Here is an 18694-nt window from a genome sequence, read left to right on the forward strand (position 1 = left end):
TTGAATTGAACTGAATTGAATTGAACAGAGCAGAGCCAGCTCAACAAGGCAATGCTAAGCTGTAAATCTGCACCTAAAATACCCTCTTTCAAGGACACTCCTGTTAAAATTTTGAACAGGGGGACAGGAACAGCTGGCTTGACAGAGGAGCGATACATGTCTGTGTCCACCATGAAAAACCATCATTAAACAGAATTACACTCTTACCATTAACACACACAGATTTACCTGTGAAACATCTTCACAAACCAGAAAGTCATTCAGTCGTTATAACTTTGATGCCTGAGAACCTATAAAGACACTGAGTAAATATAAGCTGCTATTGGTCAAACTGGATAATGCTGCTTTCACCAAGTGCAACGACTGACATTATTTGAATATATTTGGCTGTGCAAATGAAGTACCTGCAGATTTTAATAGATAAGCTGAACCTCTCTGCATCACATCAGCGCGTTTCTTGTGTAAGTCTGCTCTGGTAGATACAGCCTTAAATATCCACTATGGAAATTTATGGAAGTCCATGTGAGAATGGAAAATTATCCATAATGTTAAAATAATGATAAAAAAAAAAAAAAAAAAAAAAAAAAGAGTAGTATCCACTTGTGGGGGGAAAAAACGAAAGAACAAAAACAGAACACACAAAATTGAATTGACAGAAATAATACATGCAAGAGAAAATGATTGTTATACCAACAAAAAAGAAAAACTCGTTGAGTTGTGGCTGCAGAAGCATGTTTTTATGATGTGTCCTCCAGCTGTTATCATGACTAAGCCAAGGGGGGATGGCATGGAGTCCAACAGCAGAGGAATAACAGTTACTTGGCCCTGATTCAGTAGATATCAAACAGCCTACATATTCTTGATGTCCTACCCAAGTTTATTTGATTAATATGGCAGTGTCTGGTTTTCAGCTAACCTGAAACCTCAGCATGCGTAGCCACTTTTACAACAATATGAGAACAAATATACAGGGATTCAGACACACTGAAGTGGAAAGGGGGTTAATCTGTCATCTAGTTGAGTAAACCATCATGTGATCACCTCCCACTCTAAACGTGCATGTGTTTATAAAGACCCATCTGTACCCAGACTGACAGGCATTTGCTGAGAACATTATTTCATTACTATCTGGATTTTTGTTTAAAAGGTATACATGTTTTTGCTAACAGTCCATACTTACAGATATACACTGCACAAATCCACATGAAAGCTAGTGATTATATCTAAAAACACTATAGTCAAAAGATACACCTTTCCATTCATAAGTGTGAATGGAAAAGCCATCAGTCAACCGCTTTCAAATGTGTAATTCCTGCTACTTCCTCTTTCACTAATGTCACCATGTCAACACACCAGTTCTCAGAAGGCTTTGGCTGTGGTTAAGAAGATCATAACCACAGGATTAGAGATCGATTAGCATCTTACCGTCAGGGATTTCTCATTTGTGTCAGTGACTGAAGCGACTGCATTAAACTGTCAACACTACAGAATCCAATCTTGTATGGGAGTAGTAACAGCCATAGCTCAGTGCTGCATGTTAATTATGTTGTGACTAGCTTAATCAGTGGCATTTCTAATGCTTCTCTGTAAGCAGTGTAGGCAGTGTCTCTTTGACCGTTTAAAACACTTTATACTACAAGCAGTATTCACCCATTTGTACAGAATTTTTTCTGCCCAACAACACTTCAACAAATGCACTGGAAGACCTGGAGATTGAACCATAAGCGGTAATGCCCCTAAATGATTATTAAAACCTCCTTAACAAGAATTCTGAAAATGTTCATGCAACTACTTCATGTAACAAAGACTTGGTTGAGTTTTCTTCTATATCTCTGCCCTGATAGTTTCATGAAAATTGTTCAAAACAGCAGATTTTTTTAAAGTAAAAACTTCTGTGTGATGACAGTGACTAGCATCTTGAAAAGGCTGTATGTATGCATGCCTTGTGCATGCTTCACTTAGACCTTTTACTCCATGTCAAAAGGATATAAGCTTTGACTCTTTCCACTTGGGAATCTGTCTGTAATAATACTTGCACTTGAAAACAGCTGGCCTATAATGGCCTTTAATTTCCTTACATTTAATTGAAAGGCCATAACTCAAAGTTTGTTTTTTCCAATTTGATAAAATGTACTAAGAAAATCATAATCAGTAATCATAGATAAGACAGAAGTTAAACCGTTGCTTTAATTTTATTATCCTCCTGAAATAACACCTCATCATTTAAGCTTTACCGTTAGCAGGTCATGTGGTAGACTGTCATATCCTTAAGGTAAGTGATGAAAGGTACTTCCTCAATATAGCCTGAATCCTTCTCTAACAGAATACTTCCTTCCAAAATTACATTCCTGCATAGCTTGTAGTCATAGTAATGCATGGCAGGTACTGCAAAAAAAGTGACAAGAAAACTAAACATATCTCAGTCTGTTTTGCAGGAAAGAATGACAATGACCACAAACTGGGAATGACATCATAGAATGATACAGGAGAGTACAGACCTTTGTCAGGCAGCTTTTCAAAACAGCCTGGGGCCACAGAAAGAAGATACTTGGATCAAAATGCCTAAAAATGCCAACAGCCTCTGGGAGGCCATTTTCAAAGGATTTCCATCTTATAGTTCAGACAGAAGAAGAGAGAGCGGGACTTAATAAGAGCTTTTTGTCACTATGAAAGACAATGATGGCTTCTCCATGTGTACCTATCAATAGCGTTTGTGTAGCAAAAACACAAAACACTCTGAAGTGGCTAATCCAGACTGCAAAGACAACTACAAAGAAATCCAAATAATGATGAATAACAACTGGAACTTCGATATGCATCAGTCTTAAATAGCTCTCAACTGCCTCTCTTCTATCAGCCTGTGCTGGCACTGCAACTAAGCTTCTGCCTTGGTTCCTTTTGAGATCAGGCCCACATTTAATAATCAGTCCTATAACCTGTTGATTATGTTACAAGCACATGTTGATGTTCAGTGGCAAAATAATCATGGTCGGCTGTATCTGCAAAAAAGGGGTTAAATTCCAACTTCGGGCTGAGCAATTTTGTGGTCCCACCTTTGGCACCAGTACCAGATTTCTTTGGTGGCAATATATTGAACTACTTCCAGACAGGACACTTGCAGCAGCACTGCATCAATGGAAAAGGTGTAAGAGATGCAGCAACACTGTTCCCAAATTTAAGATGTTCCATTGATTACTTTATCAACATATTGTATAACTCAACAGAAGCCATTTCTTTGGGTCTACAAAAAAGTTATGCTGCTCTGGTAAACATTCTTATATCATGCTATCACACCATAGGCTCTTTCATTTTATTGGATGGGATAAATATTAATTTGGTTCACTTTAAAAACACCTTTTGGCTGTTTTGTTCCACAGAGTACTCAGAATTTCATTCAAATCTTTCACAGTCTTACAAGCTAAATGTTTTTTTATTCAACACTACCATCATAGTCTAAAAAATAATCTTCTGCAAATTTGAATGATCCTCATAGCAAGTTAGGCATCTTAAGAAGTGTGTAGAGACTGTTCTCAGAGGGCACGATCATCAGTATTTAAAACTCTTTAACAATTATTACGTTCTTTTCCCCCTCCACTGTCTTGTTTCATGTTTTCCTTGCTGTTTAACTCAACTTTTCCGTAGCAAACACCAAGAGCTGTCATCAAGTCTGGTCCCGTTTGGCATTTTAACTTGATATACGGCATCCCATTCCAGTAGGATTAGTTTGGCTCTCGTTGTCAATCAGTCACTATGTAAACATGTTTGCAGTCTAGTCTGTATTGGATGTCTTCCACTGAACCTTTGCACAGGACTTATCGTGCCTTTGCAAAATCTTTTGTTATCATTTCAAAGAACACCACCATAGATACTTGTTCTAGCTGAATGATATTTTGCAATTTTGTGCAGGTTTGTTGAATAGCATAACAATGAATGCATTAAAAAAAACAAAAACAAAAAAAACCCACTTTCATCCAAGTTCCAAGGTAAAATACCACTGCAGATACATACTGCAGCTAGTTGGTTAGGATTAAATCTCCACTGATGTAATATCTATACTGTAAAGATGTTCTGAGGACATTGATTAGACTGCTGATTTGTCTGACCCAGAAGCATTTTTCCAATTCCATTTCACAATGGAATTTTATTATTCTCAACTGCTTAAACATGTTATGACTTAGGCAGTAGACAAGAGAGAAGAGACTCTAAACAAGTTGAGACAAGTGCTTGGAAAAATACCAAACAAGCACTTCATTAGTAACACCACATGCATATATCTAATCAGCCAATGACATGGCAGTTACTTAGTGAATTTAGGCAAGCAGACATGGTCAAGACAACCTGCTGAAAAATATCCAGTGAGTAGCAGTTCTCTGGGTGAAAAATCCTAGCTGTTTGAGCTAATAGGAAGGCAACATTAATCAAATAACCACTTGTTACAACTAAGGTATGCAGAAGATCATCTGTGAAGCAACAACATGTCAAATCTACTGCTGTAGCAGATGGGTGAAAGCACCAGGGGCCATTCCTGTCAACTGTGGATACAAAACTGAGGCCACAACTCATAAGGACTCATGAAAACGGGATAATAAATGATTGGAAAAATGTTGCCCGTCTGTTGAATCTCAATTTCTGCTGTGACATTTGGATGGCAGGTTCAGAATTCGGTGTAAACAATATGGAACCATAGAACCATCCAGCCTTGAATCAATATATGGGAGATATTTTCTTGGCAGACTTTGCACCCACTGTTATCCAATGAGCACTTATTAAAAACTACAGCCTACCTGAGAATGTACATATGTTCTGATAGGTGTATCCAGAGTCCAGGATTATGTGGTGTGATGACTGGAAACCAGTTTTAAATCATCCAAAATGCATGATTTTACCATGTCAATATGATCACAAACTCTCAGGAATGTTTCCAGCACTGTGTTGAATCTATGCCATGAAGAATTAAAGCAGTTCTGAAATCAAATGAGACGCCAACCCAGTAAATGTCAATGTAAAGTCCATGTTGGCCTTCCAAGTTTTGCAAATATGTGGACCCAGCTGTCTTTCCAGTTTATGCAGGTTTTGTGCTAAACAGTACAAGACAAGCTCTCAGGTGATGAGGGGTAATTGCCAGTTTACATAGATTACTACGAATTTTTTACTGTGTCTAACACCTCAAGAAAAACCATCCACCACCACAAAAAAGAATCAGTGAGATAATCTAAAGCACTTGGATTATTACACTCCATCTGCGAAAGTAAGCTTTCTTTTCTTGGCAACTTTTTGGCTGTATAATTTAAACTTTTTTTCCTTAAATTGTTCCAGTGGACACTCTTCATGTTCATTTATCAGCTGAATGTTTGTCTTCAAACATAAGGAGAGTGATGGAATTACGCAACTCTGGTATTCACTCATAGTTACACTTTGTTTTGAATTTGCCAGCAGCAAAGTACTCCTCAAACACTGTTAACAAGGAAGCAAATTAATCAAACTAAAAAGAGGCCTCTGAGAAAAAGACCCAGTCAGATAATATCATCAGGGCTCCATTCACACAAACAGCCTGTGGCTACATGACAGAAATCAATCAACTTAACCAACTGAAAGCTTTCGCCCTCATCAAAGGGCTCGTCAGTCTTCTGAAGTTCAGAGAAGCTTAAACACCATTATTGGCAACGGCGTTACTGACAGATGGTGAGAGGCTGCCACTTTCAAGGAAACAATAAGTGCAGGTGTGAATGCTTCTTTAAGATGTTGGATTTTTACTCTTGGATGCCATCTAATAGGACTTCGTTGAAGACGCGCTAAAATTGAACAATACAGATTTGCTGCTTTGAAGAAAAAAGAAAAAAAAAAAATCTAAATTATGCCTCCCTCCCAGTTAAACATTGCCTTTGAGCATAACTGTGATTGAAAAATATACTTCAGTACATTGAATTTTGAAATTCACATCCTCAAAAATGTGTTAACACTATATATATATATATATATATATATATATATATAACTATGTGGAAAACACTTCAAATATGATTGTTCAGCCGAGTCTGCTCATGTTTTTTCAGGCATGTCGCCACTGCTGTTAGAGATTGTTGAGCGTGAACTCAAGAAAACATGTGACAACATGAGGATTCATTAATCTTCCCTTAAAACATTTTCTAACACAAATGTGTTCATTAAATATTTACATGTATCACAATTGATTCATTTTCTTTTGCTACAAAAGACTGTTTTGTTTTCTATCTAGCAAAGTAATTGTCAGTGCAAGCCCCCCCGTGTCACAACATGCACGAAGAATTAATTTAAGTATACAATAAATGCACGACATGGTTATGGTGCTTGCATCAGCAATCAACAGAGTAAAACCCAACACTGAGCTATAAATCAGTTTACTGTTAATGCATTTTTGGTGGGACCAGCAGAACAGGCTGACACGGAGGCATAAATCTGGAATTCAACAGCAGTTTCAAGGACCTCTGTATGCTTATGTAGTGCAAAGATTTTAAAATAATCTCACTGGCTAAAACAAACCACACTTGAATATCAGCTGCTCTACAACATAAGAAAATAAATAAAAGTATATCACTCTCTATATATTTGGACCTAAAATAGTACAAGGAGGATATTAAGAGCTCTGCAAGACAAGTCTCTATCATCTGGTCTAACAATGAATGGCATTGTTAAACAGGGTTTACTGGTGGAATTTCATGCCTTCTTAATGGGACTATCGGTTGTGTTGTGCAGAAGTCAGGTTGGGACACGCTGACGTCCCTATTTGACACCTGTTAGAATTAATATTATTGCAAGAACCAATCAGCTAAGTAAAGAGAAATGACAGTCCATCATTACTTTAAGAACTGAAGGTCAGTCATTCTGGAAAACTCCAAAAACTTTGAATGTGTCTCCAAGTGCAGTCTAAAAACCATCAAGCGCTATGACGAAACTGGCTAACATGAGGACTGCCCCAGAAAAGGAAGACCAAGACAAATTCATCCAAGTCACCAGCCTCAGAAACCGCAAGTTAACCTCAGATCAGAGCCCAGATAAATGCCACACAGAGTTCCAGTAGCAGACACATGTCTACATCAACTGTTCAGAGGAGACTGTGGGAATCGGGCCTTTATGGTTGGTCCCATCATTTATTTTTTTAAACAGGACAGTGACCCCAAAAACACCTCCAGGCTGTGTAAGGGCTATTTGACCAACAAGGAAAGTGATGAAGTACTACACCAGATGGCCTAGCCTCCACAGTCACCTGACTTAAACCTAAGCGAGATGGTTTGGGATGAGATGGAATCGCAGAACAAGTACTTGTGATCTCTGGTAACTCCTTCAAGACTGTTAGAAAACCATTTCAGGTGACTACCTCTTGAAGCTCATCGAGAGGATGCTAAGAGTGTACAAAGCAGTAATCAAAGCAAATGGTGGCTATTTTGAAGAATCTAAAATATAAAACATGTTTTGAGTTATTTCACACTTTTTGTTTACTACATAATTCCATATGTGTTCATTCATAGTTCCGATGCCTTCAGTGAGAATCTACAATGTAAATAGTCATGAAAATAAATAAAAAACATTAAATGAAAAGATCTGTCCAACCTTTTGACTGGTAGTGTATATATACAAAAATTATAAAAAAAAGCAAAAGCTTAGTTTCCAAACAGAGGTGAGTGGTTGCAAAGGTGCACAAAACAAAAACCACAGGTCTTAACAGTCCCTTTGCTTTTTTTTTTTTTTTTTTTAATTTCTATCTGACAATTCATGTCAAACAGAAAACCTTTTTTTACAACCTCTAGCCTCAGGCCCGGATATTATATAGGGCACAGCAGTTGAATATGAGCAGTTATTAGAATCTGGATTGAGGTTTTGTGTTGCTGTTTTCACTCTGGATCTAGTGAGTGGTCTCTTGTTCCTTGAGGTTACTTAAGGACTGTCACAGGTGTATGTGGATAATCAGTCCCCATGGGGAAAGGGTGAAAGAGGAAAAATGCAGGAGTGGTGTCACTTCACTCTCACCTTTTCAGCTTTTGCCCCTAATCCACCTTGGAAATTCTAGGTCAATAGTGGCTTTTTAAAGATGTGATATGAGCCTCTGAGGACTTTGGAACTACTAAATAGGCCTGTAATGGCGCTGACACGCTTAAAGAGGATCTGTCACTTTTAATGAAGTCAATGACATACGCAGGTTAGTCAGTGTATTAAAATACCAACGGGCACAGAAGTAGTAAAAAAGGAAGTTTCACTTCATATTACTTCCTATTAACTATGAGAAACATTACCACTAACTTTTGTGCTGTTTTGTGTGTTTCAGGTAGTATTTCGTTGTTTAATTCAAATGTTAATCTGAAATTTAAATCTGGTATTATTGGCCTTAAGAACCAACACAAAGGTGCTTTAAGAAACTGATGTGATCATTCCAAAAAACAAACAACAAAAACATTGATGCCCTTCAGAAAAAATGTTTAAAAAAAGAAAAGAAAATCACAAATCATATCATCAGCACTGACAAAAATGTTGTATAGAGGCCCCATAATCCCAGTCTACACCCCTGCTACCCTGAATCACAAACTTTAGAAAAAGAGCTGTGCGACTCCGAACTGTTATCCCTTTATGGAAACACACAAAGTCACGCCTGCACTCGACCAACATGCAAATTATAACCACCCAGTCATCAGTGTTTTGAAGCCTGACAGGAGGACAGCTCACTGCATGATGACAAAGTCAAATGCAATGGGGGCAGGCAAGTGTCGTGATTGAAATTCTCTCAGAACAAAACCTCGTTTGTGTGATTATTGTTCACCGGGCTCGCAATGAGGCAAAAATCCATTCCACATGATGCATTCATTGTTTGCAGCCAAACACGCACCAGGCCTCATAGCGACCAAAGCTACTGTACACAGGCCCTCACCAAAAAACAACTGAAAGCCTTCTTCAACATTTAGGAAGGTCTGGTGAAAATGCGCACAAAATAAATAGCCAGTGTCACTTGGAAGAATTCTGTATTATTGCAGATAGGAATGAATTATCTTTTTCATTTTATTTTGAGGACAGTTATCTTAACTCATATGTACTGATAATTGTTAACATAATAATAATTTAAACAGCTCATACTGACATAATATGCACACCTGCAAGGGAACTCTAACCCATCCCGGGGACTTCACAGGAACACAGTGACGATGTGTTTTTAGGATCTGAGTCAAATTACTGTCACCTTTCAACAGGTGACGAAGCAATAAAATAAACTGCCTTTTAAAGGGGCAGACGCTGCAGGTACAAACCAGTAACTAGGGCCATGCGATGACAACGAAACACCTGCGCGAAAGGGAAGGAAAGTGGTGGAGAGGTGACACAGCGTTTGGGCTCGCTGCTGGTACTCCGTGACTCACCTCTATCCATTTCTGCGCCTCCAGAAACGCGGACTGTGCGGCCGACTCGTTCACGGGGTGATGCTGATGAGACTGTCCTATGTCTGCAACCGGACTTGCCATTGGCGAAGAAGCTGTGTCCTGCAGATATGTATGAAAGCAGCTTGGTGCAGCGTTATTCCACCGATATTGGTCGTCAAATGCGTCAGCCAGTCTGTTTTCCCCTGATTGTAGAAGGTGCTGTAGCAGCAGCAGCAGCACCGGTAAGACGGACGAACCAGTTGCTGCTCCCGTATCGCTCCTGTTGAGAGTATGTGGGCAAACAACCAGCTTCCAAGCCAGAGAGAGTCGTCAAACACAGGAATTCCGGTGGGAGATCTCAGAATAAAAGCTTTAGTGGAGGACCAGGAAATTCAAATTTATCAAAAATAATAATACAGTCCAGTAAATTGAGTATAAACCCACCATCAAATTGCATTATTTATCGCTATTAGAATTATGTATTTATACTCCAGCCTACTTCTTTTCAATGCTGCAAGAAAATGAACATTGTTTCTGAGAGTAACCACAAACTGATATGATTGAAAAATATCTCACTTTTAACCAGGCTTAAAGGGAAAACTCTGTTTATGCCTGTCCTGTAACTGTTCAGTCATAATTTCTACATCCCACCTTTGGCTGACAAAGTTCAGTGCTACACTACAGTCATTCAGGGTAAGGTAACATGTGTTTCTCAAAGATAAATATCCAGTTACATAGATTGATTCACCATACACTAACCCAGCTTTTGAAATTAAATTAAGTTAAAAAAAAGTCGCAGTCCTCTTTCTTAAGAAACATAATGGCAATCAGAAGTAAACATTATTTCATTATCATTATTTTGGCAATGCAAACACAAAAAGTACATATTTATTTACGTATGTATGATTTACACATCATACATATGATGCATATGATGCATATGATACAATGTTTCATTTTGATAGCATTAATGGTTCAACAATATGTTGCCAAGTATGTTTCATTTCTTTCTAGAGCTGGTCATCTCCATGGTTACAGCCTTCCATCCACGCTGATATGTTGTGTTTGCTCTTATTTTGATGGCACCGTGCTTTGCTTCCGGTTATAATCCAGCAGTTCTAGGTCAGCTTGATTCCGCTGGACTGATGGACTTGCACACTGCAGTATGATTAGCTCCAACGGCCAAAAATACACAGAGCAGCGCCGCTTCACCGGCAGCCAACGAGGGCAGCAGCACGCTGGGGAGCTCACACCCACTTTCATTATATGGGGCAACTTAGAAAAGAGGAAGTGCACAGATTTCGAGCAAAGGCGCCTGAAACTGAGGGCCAACATTAAACTCCAGATGCTCATCCATTAACAAAACTCTACAGGCTCTATGATATAATGTATTCATATTCATCAGTTTAATTCTGTTACAGACTTCTGAGAATTGTGTTAGTCTTTAAAAAAAAAAAGAACACTTTTGTAAATATAAGCAAACGAAAGTTCAGCAATGTTTCCACGCTTTTGCAACTGTTGGGTTATTCTCTTTTCACCTATTTTATCTGTTTGTCAGAGTTTTCCTTAAGGCAGTTCTACTTCTGCCATATCAGTGTTTGAAATGGAAGTTGTAACTGCTCAGTACTACCAGCTGTCCACCTGGAGCCAAAACAACCAGCAATGAGTGAAATACCCATCGGGAAATTATTTATTCGTCAAATGGCAGATTCCGCACAAAAACATTTAGAGTCGCATCCCATGCCTTGTATACTTTGAGACTTGTAAGTTCGACGACGACCCTTGAAACTTTTCAAAGCCCCACAGACTCTTTTTCCAAATGATTGCTGGCATTCTTAACCTTCATCTCTGCTGACCTCTTGTGGGAAAAAAGCAGTGGTGCAGACAGAGAGGAGGAGGAGTTTCCCAGACAGCACCATCGACTGTATGTTCTTTTTGTAGTTTAGGTGCACTCACCACGCCTGCTTCATGGATGCCACCAAACAGTGTTGTCTTTCGGACTTTAGTCATACAGAGAGTCTGTAAGAGAGAAAAAAAAGTGATCCGTTTATTCTGACCACCTGCTTGACTTCCACAAGAGGCAAGATGACCTGTGTTTGACAGGATGGACTCTGATCCTGGACGAGCAATATTGAAATTTGGCGAGTACTGCTTTATCCATTCATTCATCAGTTTTCTATCCGTTATCCAGGAGGGTAAGCAGGGGTGCCAAGACCTTCCTGTCTTCGGCTTTCCCTGGGGGTATTATCCCCGAATGGTTTTACAAACCAGGGAGCGTGTATAATACATACATATAAATACAAACGTACATACTCTATCCAGCAGCGTGTCTCTGTTTGTGTCCCAAGCCTGAAAAACTTGACCAGGGATTGGGAGGCGTCCACAATGTATCATATACAGGTAGCCGAAGCATCTCAACTGACTTATTTACTCCGAGTTGAATGAGTTCCTTACCTAAGATCATACAACCAGACACCCAGCAGCAGAAGAACCTCATTTCTGCTGCTTATCCTCACGGCCTGCTTTAATGCAAGCAACCTGTGGGCAGGTTTGAAGTGGAACGGTCAAGGTGAGTGTACGGACATAGGTCTACCATTTAATACTATTTTTTACTCATTTTGGATGAACAAATGGATTTTATTTCATTACTTAAAATGCTATTTCACAAATTTTAATTAGCTGCGTTAATAGTTTCAAGGACTTTAAAAACTGAACTAAAAAAAAGAACACATGTTTATGGATGTGATGATGGTTATCATTAAATATAATGAATAAAGAATGTAGGCTGTACTCATTTATTTGTTTATTTTTATGCAATGATGCAGTAGGCTACAATTATAGAATAAGGCCTCTAATAAAGATGATATTTTTACAAAAAAGTTTGTGAATGCTCACATTAATAAATAAGATGCAGTCTCTTTTATTTAGATATAAAATTACATTTGCGACTTGATGGTAAAATAATAAAGGTTGTGTAATTTATTTACAAGAACTCTGTGCCAAAAGAATGGAAAAGTATATGATTGCTTTCTACATCACTAGCCAGGAGCAATGCAAGACAAAAGTTGTTGTTGTTTTCCCCATAAAGTAATATGGCAGGAGTAAGAGCTGTGATTTAATAAGGAGGATAATAATAATAATAATAATAAAAATTGTTATCAAAACTACACTCAACGAAACTGAAAGCAAAGGTCATTTAAAAAAAAAAATCAGCTTTTTGACCCACAGATTTGAAGGCTTTTTACAACAGCTGACCACATGTGGTTGATTGCTCTTTTGGTGCCACTGCTTCCCACCATCTTCATGGTGTCCAGCCATTATTGTGGTATAGTTTCTATCCTGTGCCATCAAGCATTGGCCTGGGCTCTGAGGTTGGTGGGAGGGGAGGCGTGTGTCAAGAGCACACACGTCTTTGTGTTCTCTAATTGCACCCATGGCAAAGGTGACAGTGTCTTAGAGACCTTTGACCTTTATGCTGAGACACATCAGTCTCTCTGCATTGGTCCACAGACTGGTATGTAAACATTAGAAACAGTTACCGTGATAGTGCATTAAATTAGAAAGTGTCTCACTTGTACAGTTAGTGCACATGGGATACATAATGCATGACATATCTGTTGTGGGCATGGTGCTGTAATAGAAATAGGAGTTTAAGAAGTGGTAAAGCTCAAACACAATTTTAAAATAACCTTTATTAATTAATTATGAAGAGACATAATCATGTGGATTGTACAAAATTCTGAATGATTACATATATTCTACAGAAAAGAACAAAATCAAGATTTAGTGTGGCCACTATTTCCCTTTAAAGCAGGAACTTTTCTCTTTGCTACAGTTCCCCTTTTTCTGGAAGTTTCTGGTGACAGGCCTTTTGTGGATTTAGGTTATCTGTGTTTTCAGTCTCATTGTGTAATGCTCAGGATTTTCCATGAATCTGTTGTGGCCAGTGCTATTCTCTATGCTGTTGCATGCTGGGGGAGCAGGTTGAGGGTTGCAGACGCCAACAGACTCAATAAACTGATCCATAAAGCCAGTAGTGTTGTGGGGATGGAGCTGGACTCCCTTAAGGTGGTGTCTGAAAGGAGGATGTTGTTCAAGATTAAGACAATGTTGGACAATACCTCCCACCCACTCCGTGACATGCTTGTTAGCCACAGGAGCACGTTCAGTGAGAGACTGAGATTAACGAAAAAGCACCACTGAACGACACAGGAAATCATTCCTGCCTGTGGCCATCTCCCTGGACAACTCCTCCATCTTACACACTGTAAACACATTAATAGTTACATCCTTTTGCACAGATTCTTTTCGACTCTGTAATAGTCCTGCCAACATTCTTGATATTTATTTATAATCAGCTCTTTCAATCAGTGATATTTATTATTGAGCGATTCGTATATATTGTGCATATTTCTTAAATTTCTTAAATCTGTAACATATTGTATTGTTAAATAGTCTAGTCTGTTTCTGTTACTGTTATTTATACTGGAGCAACTGCAACCCACATAATATCCTTAGGGATTAATAAAGTATGCTGATTCTGATTCTGATAGTCACACATTGACTTCATGATAATGACATCAAGACCCCGTGGGGCCCATTGCCTTTTCTTTTAAGACTTCTGAAAAATATTTCTTTTTTTTTTTCATGCTTTTGGATATTTTCCACTTCTGTCAGAGGAAAACAATAAAAAGTAGCAGTCATTAGCTCAGTTTCTACAAACTATGTTGCTTTTGCAGATGTTACGTCCCTCTGCAGCCCCTAATCATCTCAATGTTTTCAGCTGGTGCTAATTGGCCACACCTAGTCAGGTGTGGATAAAAGCATACTGAGGCAAGTTCCCTAGGAGCTCACTTGTCTTTGCCTTGGTGGCACCAGCCATTTTAGCCAACCTGGTATTCCATTATAAGATAGAACCTCTTCTCACTAACACTCTGGTATTAATCTCTTTTTTTTATGTTGCGGCCTTTGAGCCGGGTCGTAACAGCAGAGCATTTCATACCACAACATCTTGCAATTTTACCCAATTTGCTTGTGCTTTTTTCCACAAAAGTCAGAAATATAACACCTTTCTTTGAACACTGAGCATTTAGCAATGCAATTATAAATCATGAACTTGCTTTAAATCATGTCATTTATTTACTTTTCTTTCATTTACTAAACATTATTAGTCTGCAATTACTATATTTTGCTAAAAAGCAAGTTTGGCTGAAATGGCAGCAGGTACCTACCTTTGGTTTAGTAACCATTCCCTTAATTTATTATGTAATACATTTTTGTATTTTATATTCATTAATATAAGTTATTGTAATGTAACTTATTTATTGGGTGCATATGTTCTACATTCCACAATGTCAAAATGTTCCAAAATGTCAACTATACTCCCTGGTGTGTGCAAAGGAAATAAAGTTTGTTGTTCCTGTGGATTCAGGTGAGATACTGGATGACGTAGTGAAAAGTGTCCGCCCTTTGTGGGTGCTGGAGCTGGGAATGCACTGTGGCTACAGCTCTGGCCGTCTGCTTCGTCTGCTGCCCCATGGAGGCAGACTGATCACAGTGGTGCTGGACCCAGTCACAGCAGCTCTTGGAGAGGAAATCATCCTGGTGGCTGGCTTCAAGCAATCCCAGGTACAGTGAGGACTCTAAACCAGAATATGATTAAAATATCTCTAAAAGATAACTCTCTATTACTCACTTTTCCAAACCTCCTCAGTTCCAGGTTTTTACACAGCTCAGCTGAGGCCATCCCAACATTAAATTCTTTCCTTGAGTCTGATCAGGGTACCAGTGATGGGATCAATCTGGTGCTAATGGACCACGATTTCCAGCAGTACCTTTTAGATCTGCTGGCCTTGGAGAGAGAGGAGCTCCTCTGCCCATCTGGCTGCACTGTGCTGTTGAATAGAGGAATCAAAGAGCCGATGATCTCAGAGGAGTCCTGGATCACACCAGAGGAAGAGTCGATTCCTACTGCATCAAAACAGAGCATCCATTTATGATGGAGATTTTTTACAGGAAGGGAAGTACAAAGGAAGTCTGCAATGGCAAAGTTTAGCTAAGATGTGGGTGTATTTTGGGGGTGTTAAATATTTCATAATCTCTAGTATGACTCATAAGGCAAAGAACTGCAATTTTGAGAAAATTTTATTATAAATAAAAAAGTGATATTAATCATCCTATAAGTCTGTCCTCGAGTTCTCCAAAGATATTACAGTTTCCTTTGTGGCAGAAATAAGAAGCATTTATTATATACTTTAAATATGATCTACTTTAGTTAAGCTTATTACTTCTCTGCATTTATTTCTTTTCCACATCATAGCCTCCAAAAGACAAATGACTACCTCCTATTGTTTAGCACATCCCTAAAAAATTCTTAAGGTGCTTACACAATCGCCTCGCCTCAACAAAAGAAACAAAGAAAAGACATTACCTGATGTACTGCACAGACTTACCACTTGGTGGCACTCCTGCCTTAAAAAGATAACAACCTAGACCCTGAACTGTGTTTGTTATGGAAAGCGTTTAAAGGTGAATGCCACCCATTTTGTTGTAAACACATGCATATTTATTTTTGCTTTAAATTGGAAATTTGAGCCTGGCATTAATACATCCACTTTATCTTTAGTGGGGTTTTTTTGTTTCATGTGTTTTGACACATATTTCCTCCGTTGATAAGCTGAATTTCTGTGAAAATTTAAGCAAAAACAAACAAGAAAATGAACTCAGTTGTTCTTTTCCTCCCTTTTCTGCTAAGTGACTCTAACGTCTATCAAGATTAACTGTTCCACCGAACATCTTAGATGAGGGGATTCAGTGTTTTTTCTTCTGTGCCGAACTCAGGTGGACTTTAATGAATTTGTCTGTAATGATGTTACTGAGGCTTTCAACGCAGCTGGAAAGCCATTACATGGTTTAGAGACAATTTAGTGCCTGATATAAATAAATAATATTTGTGCAATAACGATTTAATTAAATGCAATATTTCCCACAGCCTCAGGGACAGTCTAGATTCTAGGTCGCAACTGTTGCACAAGAGAATAATGAATGTCGCAATATGTAAAATTATAAGAAGAGAGCTTACTGCAGTTAAAGAGAGACAGAAAATGAGAGTCAGGGGAAGAGCAGTGAATGAAACTACTATTATGCTACCCGTGTTCCTCTCACCCTAACTGGTTGAAACCAAAGCCCTAAGCTCTATCCAGTTTAACTGTTCACTCTTAATACCGAGAAAGAGCAAAACAGGTAATGGGGCAAGCCTCATTAATACTTAATAACCTCATACATAGATGATACTTTTCTTTATACCACAGGAAAAGTCATGATTGCGTTTGCTGATTTAGACTTTAAGGAAAAACACAGATTTTCAGGAAACTCTGACAGCTTGCAGATTAATAAATGTTTCTTCATCTTTACTATTGTGCATTATTTATCAGTTTAATGTTCTCTGGTTAACATGGGTACAACTATTGTTATTATTTAGCATCCTGTTGCTTCGGGCACACCATCAGCCAAAACACTGACTGAGAGACCGGCATGTTTTATACCTTAAGTATAAATATTTGACAACAATGGTGAAAATTTGATGAATGCTGCTAAAAATTACACATATCTGGTTATTTCCTTTTGCCTTGCATTGCTCTTGGCTAAGGCTGTAGAAAGTGGTATATACCCTTACTTTGTACAAGTAAATAATTTATTGACGGCTCAAATGAAAACGATTTGTAAGTACCGTGGATTGAAAAAATGACATTTCATTGGCTGAAGTAATATAAAAACAATAATCTAACTTGCCCGTCAGATCAGACCCTGTTGTTTATCCACTAAAGAGAGTGTTTATCTATGCTATATATTGTACTGTTCATTAGTTCAAGCTAACTCTAGCCTCTCTAAGCCAGAAGACAGCAATCTTAGGGTGAGTTTTACATCCTGAAATGAAACTCCGTCCATGAATGCTCCGACCTGCTGGTGTTGACTGCAAGTTTTGCCCTGATGTCGGTCCCATTTGGGCTTTGCTAGATAAAACAAGTTATCTTCATGATAAGATCAAGTCCAATTTTAACTATTTCACCATAAAACCTTGTTGTTTCAGGTACGTCATCTGTTCATTAGACTGATGTCTGAGGGTCATTTTACGCCGGACTCATTCCTGGGATAAATGTCACATCCTTTTGATTTTGACCCAGGTCCTTTACAGTGACTATTAGAGGCAACTGCTCAATTCAAAACGTGTTTAATGCATATTACAAATATGGGATAAATAATATATTTCGCATTCATTCATTGATGAGAAATACTAAATAGTGCAACCGACTTTCTGAAAGTACAACCCCATCATCTCCACTATGAGGTTACATAGTTGACTATGAAGTAATGCCATAGTTAGGACTTTGCTCACTTGTGCAAGTGAGCAAACTGACAAATTTATCTGGGATCAAAAAATTATTTTCTCCACTGTAAATAATAACAAACAAATGAAATGGTCATTCCCCCCTCCCCCTAATTCATGAACACCCTTTTGGGCCTTATGCAGATACCATAGAGTCACAAACTGGTGGATTTGCAAACCTACATTTGTATTTTGCATTTTAGTCTTTTAAGTTGATATTTGCACATTGGCTCTTTTTCCCTTTACAGCCCATAATGCACAAAGAGTTTGTGTTTTTTTCATACTAGGAAGGATTTTTGAGTCACTGGCAGCATTACAAACATATCAGTGTGTTCTCAAATGTCATGTTTACGCATGTAACTACACAACATAGACAATGTGTAAGGCTCACTTATTAGCTTCCAGCTTCCAGCAACTTCTCAGCACAGAAAGCCTCCTTACTTCCCATAAGACAAGTGTAAGAGCCAAGAAGCCGTCAATTTCTCAGCTGTCAGAAGTGATTTAACATTTCCTTGCCTTGCTTACAGAGTAACACTAGTGTACATAGTGATGTACAGCCAGATGTAAACACCAGGCTCTATGACCACTCCAGCTTACACCCCTTCCTCCAACTTCCCCCCAAAATTCTCTTTTTAATGGGTTCAATTTTCTGGTCTCCTCTGTCACCAGGCTATGAACTGCACTCTGTGCTGTGGTGGCTGGAGAGCGGATGTAAACACAGCTTTCAATTATAAATCAAACCCTAAAAGAGCCATGTTCTGCTGCCCTCAGGCTCTATGCACAAAGGCCTAGCCTTCATAGCAAAACACTTCACATTGCACTGATGGGAACTTCTGCCCTTCTATTTACCAGGATAAATTCAAAACAGAAACTTGTTCAGTGTCTGTGAGTGTCCAAGTTACTCAGAGGATGTTATGCTGATCTTTTGCAC

The 18694-nt window shown here is 38.5% G+C and overlaps 2 protein-coding genes across 10 annotated transcripts in view; one reads left to right on the forward strand and one right to left on the reverse strand.

Annotated features, from left to right (window-relative positions):
- LOC120720582 (LIM and calponin homology domains-containing protein 1-like) overlaps positions 1 to 9706 on the reverse strand; it is an 84113-nt gene extending 74407 nt beyond the window's left edge. For 4 of the 8 annotated variants that reach the window (XM_040010307.1, XM_040010306.1, XM_040010308.1 and 1 more), the window contains exon 1: positions 9378 to 9704. In XM_040010307.1, coding sequence (XP_039866241.1) covers positions 9378 to 9479 — 102 coding nt within the window. In that variant the 5' untranslated portion in view covers positions 9480 to 9704. Of the gene's footprint in view, positions 1 to 9377 lie in introns of all 8 variants that reach the window. The other 4 variants (XM_040010309.1, XM_040010305.1, XM_040010312.1 and 1 more) reach the window with 4 other exon arrangements.
- A 637-nt stretch (positions 9707 to 10343) lies between these two features.
- Positions 10344 to 17912, forward strand: LOC120720456 (transmembrane O-methyltransferase homolog). Of its 2 annotated transcripts, none has more exons than XR_005692954.1 (3): positions 10344 to 11946; positions 14809 to 15005; positions 15091 to 17912. XR_005692954.1 is itself a non-coding variant. In XM_040010142.1 (3 exons), the coding sequence occupies exons 1-3, from the start codon at positions 12636 to 12638 to the stop codon at positions 15374 to 15376; spliced, it is 738 nt and encodes a 245-aa protein (XP_039866076.1). In that variant the 5' UTR covers positions 12370 to 12635; the 3' UTR covers positions 15377 to 17912. The 2 variants fall into 2 exon arrangements, 1 of the variants encoding a protein (XP_039866076.1); XM_040010142.1 differs by lacking the exon at positions 10344 to 11946 and adding an exon at positions 12370 to 12891 and having other exon boundaries at positions 14809 to 15010; positions 15097 to 17912.
- The last annotated feature ends 782 nt before the right edge of the window (positions 17913 to 18694 follow it).

The sequence above is a fragment of the Simochromis diagramma genome, unplaced genomic scaffold (genome assembly GCF_900408965.1).
Source record: "Simochromis diagramma unplaced genomic scaffold, fSimDia1.1 OVJJ01000585.1, whole genome shotgun sequence".
Classification (NCBI taxonomy): domain Eukaryota; kingdom Metazoa; phylum Chordata; class Actinopteri; order Cichliformes; family Cichlidae; genus Simochromis; species Simochromis diagramma.